This window comes from Canis aureus, chromosome 11 (assembly GCF_053574225.1).
Source record: "Canis aureus isolate CA01 chromosome 11, VMU_Caureus_v.1.0, whole genome shotgun sequence".
NCBI lineage: Eukaryota > Metazoa > Chordata > Mammalia > Carnivora > Canidae > Canis > Canis aureus.
Window position 1 is genome coordinate 30847813 of NC_135621.1, and position 14673 is coordinate 30862485.

The window sequence follows — 14673 nt, forward strand, 5'->3', positions numbered from 1 at the left end:
AGAGAGAGCAAGCGAGCCCCGGGCAGGGAGCCCCACCTAGCCCGGGGGCTGGGGCAAAGTGTGAGGGGCTTTGGCCAATGACCCAGCTCCTCCACAAGTAAAGTCACCGGCACCAGTTTGCTGGGCCTCTGTAAGCCTCAGCCTGAGGAGCAACTTGCCTTGGGAGCAAGACGTGTGTGAGGAAGAGCGAGCTGGGTTTGCACTGGATTTGGGTCGGGGCCTGGCTCTGTCGGTCCCTGTGGACTAGGGGGCCACTTTCACTGAGCCTTCCTTGCCCTGTGGCCTCTTGGCTTAGTGACGCCTACTTCCTTGGAGGGTTATTGCAGGGATGACCCAAGGTGTGTGTGGACGGTGCCGGGCCATAACGAGCGCCCCCTGGAAGGTAGTGGGGAGCGCCTGGAAATGCAGCCTCTTGATCGAACCGCCCCTGCCCTCCCTGCACTGCATTCCTTCCCTCCACGCTCCCACTCGCTTAATGCAGGTGATAACCAAATGCTTCCTCCAGGCGGACTTCTTCATCTCCAGGAGGCCCGTGAGAGCCGGGGCTCCGGGTGGCAGCACACACAGGAAGTGACTTGTCAGAGGCGCCTCCCTGCAGGGCCGCGTAGCACACGGGCGTGCGCAGGCAGACGCGGCCTCGGACTTGTCCCGTCTCGTCTGCGGCCCCAAGCAGGCTGCAGGACGTCCGTGGGCCCACGTGGCTTCAGGGGGGGCCTCAGGGGAACGACGTGCCCTTGGGAGGCAGCCCTTGAGTGACACTGAAGGGATCCTCTGGCCATGTGTGGTGGGGACCCGGGGTGGGGGGCCTGTGACCCTAGCCCTGGGCCCAGCAGAACCCGGACCACTGCCCTGCTAGGCCCCCAGAAGCAAAGCCTGCTCCTTGGAACGAGGCTGCTTAGTTATGATGTGGTCATGCCTGCCAGTCTCATTTCTGTAAAATCTTCTTTCTAGAAGAGGAATCTGTGGCTCACGGATCCTTTTCAAGGATTCAGCTTTATTTTGGCTTACTTTTCTGTTTGGTTTTTTAATTTCAACCCAGTAGGCCTGCTGTGCTTTGCACCAGGCCACCTGAAGTGGGGGACAAGCATGAAGCGCTCTTCAGGAACTGAAATTTTGAGGGTGGTCGAAGACGTGGCATCTCTGTTACCACCCCTCACCCCCAAACAACCAGAAGTCACCTGCACAATCAGTAATGGCTGAGCCGCTTTGTGCTCTTAATGCCCCCTGGACGTGCTCCTCCCAGGCTGCCTGTGAACCCTGCTTACCGCCGTTTTTCCTGTTCTCTCAGGTTCTGGCTCTGAGACTCCAGCAGAGCCGTGTTCCAATAGGTCAGGACTGAATGTTGGTGTGTTCAGAATAAAGGGTTGCTTTCCTTCCCCCTGCCCGATTTCTGGAATTAAGCTGTCAGATGAGAACAGGACTAATTGTCTAAAGAGAAAAGTCAGTGCTCAAAGTCTGCAGGCATGAAAGTCAGGATTCTTTAAGTGGCTTCTGTAAAATTCTTCTGGTCTGGACCAAGGCTGTTGGCCCAGTGTCCCCCTTTGCAGAAAACTCTGAGGACCCTTGGTGCTCCTTTGGGCGACAGTCAATACTGACCGGGGCCCTGCATGTCATGCCAGCCAGACTTTGTGACTCGATGAAGATCTGGTCTCCACCCTGAAGCCAGTCCACAAATACAGCAGGGCCAAGGTCTAAGCTGAAAGCCAAGGACAGAGGTTGTGCCCTGGGAGCAAATTCTCGCCTAGCAGTTACCAACACACTGTTCATTTCATTTGATCGACCCTCGTCAAGGCGACGGGAGCGCCTGGCTTCTTTAGGATGTGTCTCTCCGTGCCATTACTGTTCACCTCCTGGCACAGATGTTCCTGCCATTCTCCAACAAGCCTGATGAAACTCATCCCAAGGGCATTTCGCAAAGCCAGAGCTTTGCCTGGTACTGTCCACCTTGTTCTCAGTGTCCTGTTGGTCTTCCTTCCTACGCTCTGCAGAGCTGTGGACTGGGGCTTGTCTGGGACTCCGCTGGGACTCCTTTTTTTATTTTTAAGATTTTATCTTTCATGAGACACACACAGAGAGAGGCAGAGACAGGCAGAGGCAGAAGCAGGCTCTTTGTGGGGAGCCCAATACAGGGCTCAATCCCAGGACCCCAGGATGACACCCTGAGCTGAAGGCAGACGCTCAACCGCTGAGCCACCCAGGTGCCCTCTCTCTTTCCTATTGCTCCCCAAGGGGAATGTGGTTCAAGAGCAAAGCAGACCGACCTCCAGGTCTGGTCTCTCTGAGCATCCCAGTGGTGTTTGCTGTGGGCTGTCTGCACTCACATGTGACTTTTGAATTTCCCTCCACCCTGACAAACCTGTCTGAGCTGTCTCAGCAGCAGCCCCACACAGAGAACGTTCTCACTCCCAGCCCTGCCCATGGACAAGGTGTCTGAGCAGCCAGCAGTGGTTCCTGGCAGGTGTCCCTGCGTACCGGGAGCTCGGCAGCTCAGCTCGGCTTGTGTGAGTGGCTGGGTGCATTTTGGCTGAGAGAGGGCTTGTTTGGGACCTCGCCTGCCCTCTACCATAATGAAAGTTGTAAGTGTAGCCCCTGGGGCTTCTTTCTAATTATCGAGGGTGCCTGCTGGGGGAGGTGCCTGTTCTCCGCCTCTTGGCCTCCTGGGACTAGAGACGTGGGCCGCCTCAGTGGGGTTCACACACGGCCTCACCTGGGGGAGGGTGTGGGTGGAGACTCTGGGCCAAGTCCAGCTGTGTTCCTGCTGGGGTTGCTGCTGAGCCAGCATCTCCCTGGTCTGGGCCTACCTTTGTGCCTTGGAGAGGACATTGCTGGCAACCACGCTGCGTGCTCAGGAGCCAGGGGCAGTGGGTGGCTCCGCAAGCAGGCTGCCAGAGGCTCCATGACCCAGGGGGCCTGGGGCTTGGCGTCGGTGTGCAGCCTGTGCCAACATGGAGCGCCAGCTGTACCTACTGTTCTCACCTCCCTACTTGTCCCCAGGTGCCTATAGCCCAAGCTCGTGAATGGGGCTGGCTCTGGGCAGAGTCCCAGATGAGTTTATAAGGCCCCCAACACTTCTGAGAGAGTGGACAGCTCTTTCATTGCAGCCTGGGGCAGGAGTGCTGGTGGCCCCGGGCCTTCCCAGCCCCCTGAGTTCTGAGCTTGAACCCACAGGTCTTTCCACAGTTTGAACCTGGTGAAAGACTTTGCGTTTTGGCCCATGAGATCCTGACGCTCATGGGAGTCTGGGGAGAACTGACTCTGGAGCCCAGGGATTTGCCCTGGGCAGCCTGATGCTTCCTGTCCCAGGCGACAAGGAGCAAGAGTTAGCACAGTGAGCGACCCCAGGGTGATGGAAAGTGTAGGCCTGTTGGTCGTGCGTCACCCCGTCAGCCTCACCCCACGCAGGTGTGTCAGCCAACCTGAACCTGCCCTTTGCTTTCCCTTTTTCTTGGCCCACGGCCATTGATCAAGCCTGGTTGGCCTGAAGACAGATCCTGAGGGCACAGTGCTCATCCAGGTGTGCCTCCAAGAGCAGGTCCGCAGGAGGCCCGAGAGGTTTTATCTCCGAGTTTGATGAGTCAGTCCCGGCAGCGGCTGTTGGTGGACCAGGCCCGGTCTCTTCCTTCTGTACTTCCTGTTGGGGCTGATGTCACCACTCTGCGAGCCTTGTGGCCTTTTATGGACAAGAATCAGCAGCTCCTCTTGCTGAGGAAGTGAACGATAAATAAAGCCCCTAGCATACGTCTGTACCTGGGGTGAGAGACCTGTGGTCAGGTTTCCCCTCCTCCCACCTGCGTTGGGCCTTCTGAGCTGGTTGGAAACACCTGTCTGCATTGGATGTCCATCAGCTCCGAAAGGTCTCTGGGGGCTTGGGGTTTAAAATAAAATCAGGAGAGGGAATGGCCTCATCGCTGAACATGTAACTTAAAACCTTTTTGTTGTTGTTTGGGGGATGGTGCACAGTGCAGAGCTCTGGAGGTGCAAAAGGCCTGGGGTTATTAAGGACAATGTTTCCAGGCACCTGGGCTGTTCTGCATGCTTCAGGCACCGATGTCATTCAGTCCTTAGAACAGCCCTGCTGGTGATGCCCTGGCCTCTGGTTCTGAGAGGTCAAGGGGCCAGGCATCTCCATGGGGAGTGCAGAGTGGGAATCTCTGTCCTCTCTCTTCTGGCACTGCTCTGCATGCCTGGACAGTGGTCTGCTAAGGGTGCTCTGATGAACCCTGTCTCCATTATGCAGGCAGCTCTGGTGTTCATCTCCTGTTCTTCAAATGAGGAATTCGAGAAGATTGTATCTGAGGCAAGGCTGCTGCTTCTCTTAAAGAGTTGAAAATCACCATAGAGAGATTCGTGTCCTGTCTCTACTCAACTCCCACCAAGTTAGGGACCAGGCAGGACGGGTTTGGGGCCTCTGGCAGGCTAACATGCCTTCATTCCAGGAAGGAACCCGTTTCCCAGAACTGAGTTGTCTCTGGTGGGTGTCCTCCATGGTTCTGGGCCATGAGGTTCCTGTCTGGCTGTCTGTCTCCTGGTGTGGCGGAAGGAAGGGCATTTTCAAACAAGCCTTCAGTCTCATAGGCCCAAAGGAGGACTTCAGTCACAACAGAGCAGACTGAGCCCTGGAGTGTGTGTGCCGTGAGGTGACCGTGTGGGGAGGGGCTGAGGGAGTGGGTGTTCGGGAGGGTCCCCGCTGGAATGCACTGGAGTGTGGCAGAGTAAACTGAGGCAGAGAGCTTGTTGGCGGCTGAGAATTTTGACCATTCAGTACTGGGAACAGTTGCTTCAGAGCTCAGGAGCAAGCCCAGAAGCACTGTGAGAAGAGACACGTACAACAGGGACGGTGCCTGCCTTATTCACTCTCAGGTTGTGGTGAGGCCACAAGATGACGGACCCAGACTCACTGTAAGAACTGAACGGGCCTTTCCAGACTCACGGGGCCACGGTGTCCTTCACTGTAGACAGGTGGATTTGGGGTGCCAAGCAGTGGGGATAAGAGCTGAGGTGATGAGAGGGGCCTCCATCAATTTTCCCCTGCCAAAGCATTTGCCCACAAGAATATTCTGGCAAAGTGAACTGACGCTTCTTTAAAGTGTAAAATGAAAGTATGGGCGTGTATCCTTTTGGGTTGTGTCGATAGTCATGCTTCAGGGATTGGAGGTGAAAGGTCAGGAGCAGAGGGAGTGGTGGTGGTGGGGTGGATGTAAATTGCATAGAATTTGGGTCTCAGATTGGAAATTGAAACGCATGCAGGCCTCTGTGTATGTACTGACGTGCAGGTGCGCAGGCTCCTGCGTGCCCCCGCCACGAGTCCGTGTTTACATGTGTGCTTGTATGTGCTCATGTGTGTTGCCTGTGCTCATGCGCATCTTTGTCTCTGCGTCCTCGTGCAGCTTGTCCACGTCTGTGTGTGTGTGTGTGCACATGCCCGTGTGTGTGTGTGTGTATGTGTGTGTTTGTGGGGCTCTGCTTCCTGTTGTTCAGCAGCCCAGCATCTGACTCCTCCTCACACAATTAGAGGAATTCCAGCCATCCCAGGGACGGGGCCTGGACAGCCCTGGGAAAACGGTTCCTTCTGGAAGGGATGGGAATGTTTCCTTTTATGGTAGCATCGGCTGCTGCTGCCTTACAGCTTGCCAGAACGCGCAGGTACATTCTTGCCCACTTGTGGAGCAGTGACTAAACATGCCTGCAGCTGGGGCTGGCGCGGGGCGGTGGGGTGGGGTGGTGGGGGGTGGGCAGCGGGGGAGGCCAGGCCCAGGGATCACAGCCCTGCGCATTCCAGACCGTGCCAATTGCCACAGTGTCTTTGGAGGGGGGGCAGGTGATGGTGACTGCCCCGTCTTCCAGCCCTCAGCCCCTGCCTCGTCCCATCTGTCTTATGAAGATGCTGTGGAGGCTCCTGCAACCCTGGCCACCTGGTCTCTGTTTTGTGGGAATGTGGAGACAGGGGCCGGGAGTGGGGAAGCAAGGTTGCCTGCTCTGGGCAGTTCCACAGTGGTGAGCTGGGTGTGCGGTACGTGCATGAGGGTGCCTGGCTGAGTTCCCTTGCACCCCTGCACCGTGGATTTCTTGGGGGGAGGATGGGAGCAGCTGCCACTGGTGTCGGGTGTGTGGCTCATATTTGCCTCTTGTTCTGAATGTCCTCTCCCCCCCACCCCCCCCCGCCACCCCGAGTGACCGTCAGATGGGGGCAGAGATGGTAGGAATGCCCAGCCCCCTGTGCTTGCTGAGGTGGGCACATTGGAGGCTTTCCTGGCGACCAGGAAAGTGACCCAGCAGGTGACCCAACTGAGTGCTTTCTGTTGGTGTTGAATGGCTAAATCCGTCTCCTGAGGCTGTGCACACAGGGAGCCATGAGTCACTCCCCATTGTTCCATTCTGCAGGGCCTGGCCGGCCAGGGGCAGCTAGTAAGCGTGTCCTTCCAGGTGTCCTTCCAGGTCCCCAACGTTGGGTTTCATGCAGTACCTCTAATGCTAACAGTGACTAGTCCTCCTCTATTACTCCACAGCTAGTAGTCTTCTATTACTCCTTGAGTAGTGCTTATTACTCCTTGGCTAGCACTCCTCTCTTATCCTTCAGTTAGTACTCCTCTATTACTCTTTAGCTCCTATTCCTCTGTTCCTGCTTGACCAGTAGTCCTCTATCACTCCTCCACTAGCATTCTTCTGTTACTCCTCAGCTAGCACTTCTCTATTACTACTTGACTAGTCTTCTGTTATTCCTCGACTAGTACCCGCTACTTCCCTATTACTCCTCAGCTAGTACTCTTCTGTTACTGCTCGACTAGTACTCCTATGACTCCTCGACTAGTACTCCCACTGCCCTGACAGTGCCACCACCACCCATCGTGGAGACTTCATGACGGAGAAGTAAACCGCAGCCATGTGTGGAGTTCATTGTTTCCTTGCCGGGTTCTTTTCATCTGTTACTTCTGTTTTCCAAGCTAAACTTGCCAGGGAGCTAGTAGCATATTTACTCTATAGATAAGGAAACTGAGACATGAGGTTGAAATGCCTCACTGCAGCTCAAATATTAGTAAGTGGCCTGGTCCAGGATTTGGCTGGTTTGACCCCAAGGAGTTGAGGATATGACATGGGGTGGGATGAAGAGGGAAAAAAATAAGTTTGTCTTCTCAGTTGTCGCTTTAAAATTGCACCCCACCCCCCCGGCACTGAACCAGGTCAGCCCAAACACCTGCAAGCATTTCTGTCAAACTTCGCTTGCAGAGTGTGGACGTTACTGTTCTTGCAGCAGCGAGGGGAGTGGGCTGTTTATATCCTTCCTTGCTCACTGAGGTGCAGCTGGAGACTGTTGCTGAAAGATCCCAACAGTTGGGCCTCGAGACCCAGCTTGTCCCAGAGGCCAGTCGGAAGCTGTGATCTTGTTCCTTCCATGCGGCCCCTGCACCAGCGTCACGGCCCCCATGTGCCAGACACCGTGGGGGCTTCGTGCATGTGTGCTCTCCTCCCCATCACACGAAGGGCCTGGGGCTCTGGGCACCCATCAATGTGTCTGGGGGGCCCACGCACCCCGAGGGCCGATCCACTGCAAAGCCAGCCTTGTCTACCCCAGCCCGCACCCAGCCGCTTCACCTGTGATCCTTGTTTGAGTGAGGTCGGGATGGTACTTCCCACACCTGCACAGGCCTCCTCTCCCTGTGGCGCCCACCCCAGTTCAGAGCACACAGGGCCCCCCGCCCCAGTTCAGAGCACACACGTCTCCCCTGCCCCAGTTCAGAGCACACGGGGCCCCCCCGCCCCAGTTCACAGCACAAAGGACCCCCGCCCCAGTTCAGAGCACACGGGTCCCCAGCCCCAGTTCAGAGCATACCCCACCCCTCAATACTCAGTGCAGCAGATTCCCGGGGAGCTTCCTGGGAGGGGGCCTCCTAGGGGTGGGGCAGGCGCGAGGGTGGGCAGTCTGAGCTCCTGCCACCTGCCCATGTCCCTCCCTCATCCAATGAGGCATTGGGTGGGTGTCACCGGCTGGTGTGCAGGACCCTCTGCAAAGGGTGGTAGTCAAGGCTTTCTGCTTCTGTGAAACGGGCCGCTCTTTGGAAGCCCAAGGGGGAGGCTTTTGTATCCCGTAGAAGTTAACGTGATGTTTCCTTTGTTTCAGACCGAGAGGACCAGTCCATTTTGTGCACGTAAGTGTTTCTGCCTGGGGGTGGGGCCTATGTCACCCCAATTTGTTCTGACTCTGAGGGCTCCTACCCCAACCCAGACCGATGGGTAACATTCCCCGTCAAGCCCCCACTCCTTCCCCAAGGGATATGTCTTAATTGAGGTAGTAAGTTTGCTCTTGGCAGCCCCCCAGCACGGATGAGCTTTATTTCAGGGTCAAAGACTGACTCACCCTCCTCGGAGGAGCCAGTTCCCAGTGCGGGGAGGTTCGTATCAGGGAGAGGCAGGAGTCTTCTCAGCAAAGCACAGTTGGGAACTGACTGGCCCCTCCAGAACACATTCCTTCTGGCTCTGAACAGTGGCTTTCTTTACCTGCTTTGCAGCAGACACTGGGGCTGCTTGCCCTCCTCTGAACCGAACAAGGAGATAAATAAACCCTGTTGCTGGGGGAGCTGATGGCACAGAACATTCCTTCAAGGGGTTTCGAAGGGACATGTATAAGTGCCTTTGGCCTCTGAGTCAATAGCTGCCTAAAACTGATGCCTGAGACTTGTGGACACGAGGGCTGCCAAGTGACCAGGGCAGGCAATGTGTTTGATTGTACTGCTGTCCGGCTGCCCGAGGGCCATGGGAAGCGGCCAGAGTGAGGATCCCAGAACCCAGCATTCATCTGCCAAGATCTTCCCTTTCCCGCCGCTAGGTGTTGTTGGGTCCCCCACTAATAGCCAGCAAGTGGGAGATAGTGGAGCGCGGTATGTTGGGCAAGGGACAGACTTTGGGGATTTGGCCGTGTCTCCCCTGAGAACTTTCGTGGCTGTCTCGGCAGGGGTGAGTCTGGAGCTGGCAAGACAGAAAACACCAAGAAAGTCATTCAGTATCTGGCGCACGTGGCCTCCTCACACAAGAGCAAGAAGGACCAGGTGAGTGCGGGCCTTCCTCCCATGGAGGCGCCCGATCCTCCCGAGGAAGAGCATTTAACGAGCTGTGGTTTGGAGCATTTTGGGAATTGGAGCAGAGGCTGGTCCCACTCTCCCGGCGGCTGCAGCGTGGCCGTCTTGGGAGTGGGTCCAGTGGTAGCCAGTCCGCTTCTCCCCCAGCCTCCTAACTTTCTGAGTTGCTTTGGAAACGGGAGAGCACTGGGTTTTGCGAAGCAGCCCTCCCGGGGTCTGCAGCTAATTGCTGTGTGACCTCCTACCCCTGAGGTCAGAAGAGAGATCCCAAAACTTGGTTCTCAAGTTGATGGAGACCCGAAGCCTCTCGGGCAGGCCTGCATTTGCATCCCCACTTCTCTTCCCCGCTGTTGAAATGCCTCTGGGTGGACATTCCCCCAGTGAAGAGAGGAAGGGCAACTGGAAAGTCATCTCACTTCCCTTTTTCTCCCCCCCCCTCTTGATGGATTATGGTCGAACTCAGCAGTGTCCTCGCTAGGTGAGCTTGCACGTTTACTGCACGTTCTGCACCGGGAATGCGTGTTCTGCCCATCGTGTGCCCTTGAATTATGTATTTTTTTTCCTGAGCAGCTTTTCACTCCACACCATTGTCACTTTCTGCGGCTAGACCTGTTCTTGTAGGCTCGGCTCACTGACTGTCTTGGGCGGAGGGGGGTGTGTGACACACGGTGACCTCTTGTGCACTCTGAAATGTCAGCTCCTGCAGAGCGGGTATGGGCCTTGTCCCGGAAGCTGTTCTCAGAAGCTCTGGCCAGTCCCACTGTTCCCACGCGCGCGGCAGCCATAAGGCCCCGTGCAGAACCCCGACCGGGGGGAGGGGGCACAGTGGAACGGGCATCTGCTCCCCTGGAGCCCCACGTGGTCAGTGTCCGGACCAGATGGAGATGGCTGGCCCCCCACCCGCCACCAGTGTGCCTGTCAGGAGCTGCGCCCAGAAGGCCCCACACTGGAGCTTCCCAGGGCTCAGGGTGATCGGTCAAAAGCATGCCCGTGTGGTGCTCTCTCTCTTTCTCCTAAGCACACACTCTTAAGCTTCCTTGTGAAGTCTAAGTGCCCACGGTGTCCCCTCAAGCCATCGGGGGCACCTGCGCCGTCTCTCTGTGGCTCCCCCTTACTGGGGAGCTGTGTACAGCGTGTCAGTAAGTAGCGGTGTGTGTCTCTTTGCATGCAGACCTGGGGTGTGTCCTGCAGAATGTCCTAATGAGTACAGTCTTCTGGAACTGAACCAAAAGTAACTTTTCATATGCCAAACTCCTCAAGACATTCTGAATCTTTTTCCGTGGGGTGTCAGGGGTTATATTTAGAAACCAATAAAATTTCTCTTGCTCTCTCTCTCCAACCTCCATTTTCCATTCTTTTTAGGAGGCCTATTTTAAACACAGGACTGTGAGGTTAGGAGTCCCCTAGCTGTGGTTTTCCTTCTCAGAATTTGCAGTCAGATTCATCTTCCAGCTATTTATTAAATGCCTCACATGCTCCTGGGTCTCTGGAGGGTGACCTTGGAGTCCCTGCCCTGGAGGATGGGAGATGGGACCACAGTTACAGAGCAAGAATGGAGACCCATGGGGCTCCCGCTGCAGAGGGGCCGACTGGCCCCTGGCACCCCGCTTGGAGAAGACTGTGTGCTGGGGATGGGGTGATAAGTGGGAGCAAACTTGTCACATTCTATGTCTCAGGTCGTAGCCTGTGACAGGCACTCTGTCCCCAGCCGGGAGATTGAATAGGTTGCCTCTGGCTTCCGATTACTGCTCAGGCTCTCAGTTGTAAAGGCCATTGACAGTTGGGTTGATTTATTGCCTGAATCCGTACAGTGATTTTCTGCACACAGCTGGGGCCCAAGATGCTCAAACTTGGTTTGTGGCTCTCGTATTCTGGAACCTATCATGGCATACACTGGGCGAGAGCTCTCCCTTGCATTGACCCAGTTGCTTGTCCCGAGACTACTCACTGGAATGTCCCAAATCTCACCTTGCCATGGGAAGGCCAGGCTTTGGCCAGAGCTGCAGCCTGGCAAGGCACAGCTTGGGGGAAGGGACTTTCCAGGTAGACTTCTGTAGCCTGGGCAGTGACCTTTGGCTCCCCCTCCCCTTCCTCCCTCTCTTTTTTATGTGCTAGTTTGGAAGCCACTGGCAGAAACACCACCCAGTGAAGCCTTTCATAAACTGGATGGGTAATTCCATATCTTATGAGCATACACTGCCAACAGACCCTTCTAATGTCATAGTGTGCAGATTTTATTGAAAAATAAAGGTCTCTCCCGTGCCCAGTTATGGGTCAATAAGGAAGAACCCATAGGTTGGCCTTCACCACTGTTTGCATGGAGCCTGGCTCTGGAGCCCGACGTCGCCACTCCCTAGATGGCCAGGTGGTCCCACGTTCCACGGCAACAGTGTGGGGTCCCAAAACAGACTTTAGCTCTGCTTTCAAATAGGAACTGGCGGCAGGCTCTGGTGGGGACCATGCTCCCAGTCTGTGGAAATAGGAATGGGAGTGGCTCAGCCAGCCTGGCAGCCTGGCCTGTGCTTCGAGAGGAACGTTTTAGTGGGTGGGGGAGCAGCGCTCATCCAAATCAGGCTCCATCGGCTGGCTTCGCAGGCTTTGCAGACCCACCCAAGCCCTGTGGGTGGAAGCCCAGTGTCCTGGGATTGCTGGTGCCAAGCACACAGGGACCCCTGCCCTTCACTGTGGCTCTGCTGACCTTCCTTCATTCATCTCTGTGGTGTGAAAACAGAAGATCCCCAGACCCCTGTGGGGAGCCCTGGCTGAGGACAGCAGTTGGAGGAGGAGGGCCCACTCGGGCCCCTTCCCGTCTCTGGCTCAGAGCTCAGCAGACAAGTCTTGTCTGCAGCAGGTGTGCCTGGAAGGCTGTCACGACTCTCCTGGGAGCTCCTGCTACTACCAGTTTTCCTTTTCATCACTCACAGGCAGCCGTTCCCGTAAAGTCCTGGCCGGGGTCCAGCCTTGCTAATAAAATACAAAAGCCAGCCTAGCCCTTGTGCGATGTTCTTTCCCCCTAGAGAGGATCCAGGTATTAAGGTGAATGAGAGCCGAGTTTTCTTCAGCCAGTGTCGGTTATTACCAGGCCTGCTGGGAAGGTGATGGCTGCTTCTAGAATTGATCTAACCTGACAGAGGAGAGCCTGAGCAGGGCTGTACAGGGTGGGGGCTACGGCCGGGACCAACAGGTGCTCGATAGAAGACTTGGTACCCACGGTGCTGGTTGACAGCTGGGTGACCTCGGGCAAATCATGCCCTCTCCCTCGACCTGTTTTCTTTTCCGGGAACTGGGACCACCTTGTTTATCACCCTGAGCATCATGAGGACCCAGGATAGGAGGTAGAAGGGGGTGTTTTGTCAACCATGGAGTCTCATAAGACCACAGTAGAGTTCGTCCGTGTTAGCGATAGGCGGTTCGAAGCCCGTAGTGGGCCTTGTCGGCCACCTGCTTGGACACCTGACATGCTGGCAGCAGGCTTGGAGGGTGGCAGGCCAGGGTCCAGCAAGGAAAAGACAGAGTTTAGTGGGACACGGATGAAATGAGCTGGTGTCTTTTCTGGAGCTGGTTTTCTCCTTGTCCTGTAAAAAGGAAGAGAAGTGTTGTCGGGTATTGGGTGGGGCCCAGCGGCAAGCAGGGCAGAGCGGAGCCATTGTCCTAGAGGGTAGGGACTCTGTCCAGGAGAAGAAACGGTGCCTCTCCTTGACTCTCAGGCTGCTTCCCAACACGTCCTCCCTGGCAGTCTGGGCCGTCGTGCCAGGTTCCTAGAGCCGGGAGAGCCACCCACCTTCCCTTTCTAGGGACACTACTTGGTCAGTCCTGGGAAGTAAGTCCGAGCCACTGAAGATTTCCAAAGGCCTGGCGGGAAGGCTGCTCTCGAGTGACTTGGGGTGAGGCCGGGGCCGGTGTGGCCAGGGCCCATCTGGAAGCCTCTGTTCCCGGCACATGGGTCGTAGACATGGCTCTGCCAGTGTCCCCTCTGCCTGACAGAGCAGGCGTGACAGCCCATGCCGCTGCCCAGACTTCAGTTGCATGTCTGGGTTCCCTTGTAGGGTGAGTTGGAGAGGCAGCTGCTGCAGGCCAACCCCATCCTGGAGGCCTTTGGGAACGCCAAGACTGTGAAGAATGACAACTCCTCACGATTTGTGAGTAGCGGCCAGTTGCGGGGCCAGTGCACCCATCCCCAGCTTTAGCGCCTATTGCCTTCCCCGGCCTGTTGCATGGAGTGGGCTGGGTCATGCTCCAGTCGGGGCAGGCCTGTATAAGTGGCTTCTTCAACCCAGCAGTGCAGAAAGCAGTGGGGAGTTACCTGCCAGTCCCACGGATTGTCCTGTTGTAGGCTGCAGCGGGTTAGAAGCCAGGGCCAGCTCGAGGAGAGAGAACATCTCTGCACCTCTGTGGGGAACGTGGGCCCTCTTGACCATGTGCGGGCCGGGCTCTAAGCAGCGTGGCCCTGGGAGTCCTGAGTACCTCTGCAGTGCGGGGCGCAGGGTCCCTGGCCTCCGAGGTGGGTGGTCTCCTGATTTTCTCCCTTGGCCTCTGGCCTCTGATCGCTTCCTCTGTCTTTTTTAGGGCAAATTCATTCGCATCAACTTTGATGTCAATGGCTATATCGTTGGAGCCAACATTGAGACTTGTATCCTTGGTTGATTGCCACAGGAATCCTGGGTCTGGTGGGGAGGGAAGCGGCCGCTTCCAGCTCTTGTCCTCCCCCGCTTATGGGCCTGTTGGGATGCCTCACCTGTGGCATTGGCAAGGGTACCAGGAGAAGCTCATTGAACACCCAACCCTGAGCTCAAGTTTTTCGTTAGTGGCAGGACGGAGTTGTACTTTGGAAGAGATGGGATGATGAAGAGGTTCCCAGAGGGGCAGATTTTGAGTGGGTGCTACTTTATGTCTCCTGGACGTAGGCCTTATAGTCTCACTGGCAAGAATATTCTGGTCTCTATCCCCTCATGGGCAGGGGCTATTTAAATAGGCAGGGCTCCCGAGTGTCAGAGCTGCTGTTTGACAGGCTATCCTCCCCGGAAGGAGCGTCAAGATAGTTTGCTTTTGTTTTGTTTTGTCCTTTGCTGCCTCATGAGGTTCAGTTGGTTATTTACTTATTTATTTATTTATATTTAAAAAGATTTTATTTATTTATTCATGAGAGACACAGAAAGAGAGAGGCAGAGACACAGGCAGAGGGAGAAGCAGGCTCCATCCAGGGAGCCTGATGTGGGACTTGATCCCCGTACTCCAGGATCATACCCTGAGCTGGAGGCAGATGTGCTTAACCATTGAGCCACTCAGGCGTTCCTCAGTTCGTTTTGATGGGGGTGGGGAAAGCGGAAAGTTGCCTTCCCTCCTGCTTACACAGCTCCTTAACGTTTGCAAAGATCTTCTGGAGAAATCACGTGCTATCCGCCAAGCCAAGGAGGAGCGGACCTTCCACATCTTCTATTACCTCCTGTCTGGGGCTGGAGAGCACCTGAAGAGTGAGTAGTGAGCCCAGCAACCTGGCACATGGGCTGCTGGCCCCAGTCGGGCCACACTGTAGTCAGGGAGTGAAAGTGCCAGGCACCTTCCGATGCCTTGGCCTTCTGTGCTGAGCACGCCAGAGAAAAGC

At 55.9% G+C, this 14673-nt stretch overlaps 1 protein-coding gene across 1 annotated transcript in view; it reads left to right on the top strand.

The window, feature by feature from the left end:
- MYH9 (myosin heavy chain 9) overlaps positions 1-14673 on the top strand; it is a 91520-nt gene that overhangs the window by 42680 nt on the left and 34167 nt on the right. Inside the window, exons 4-8 of the mRNA XM_077914658.1 lie at positions 8117-8144; positions 8948-9041; positions 13118-13210; positions 13638-13701; positions 14444-14542. Coding sequence (XP_077770784.1) covers positions 8117-8144; positions 8948-9041; positions 13118-13210; positions 13638-13701; positions 14444-14542 — 378 coding nt within the window. The remainder of the gene's footprint in view (positions 1-8116; positions 8145-8947; positions 9042-13117; positions 13211-13637; positions 13702-14443; positions 14543-14673) is intronic.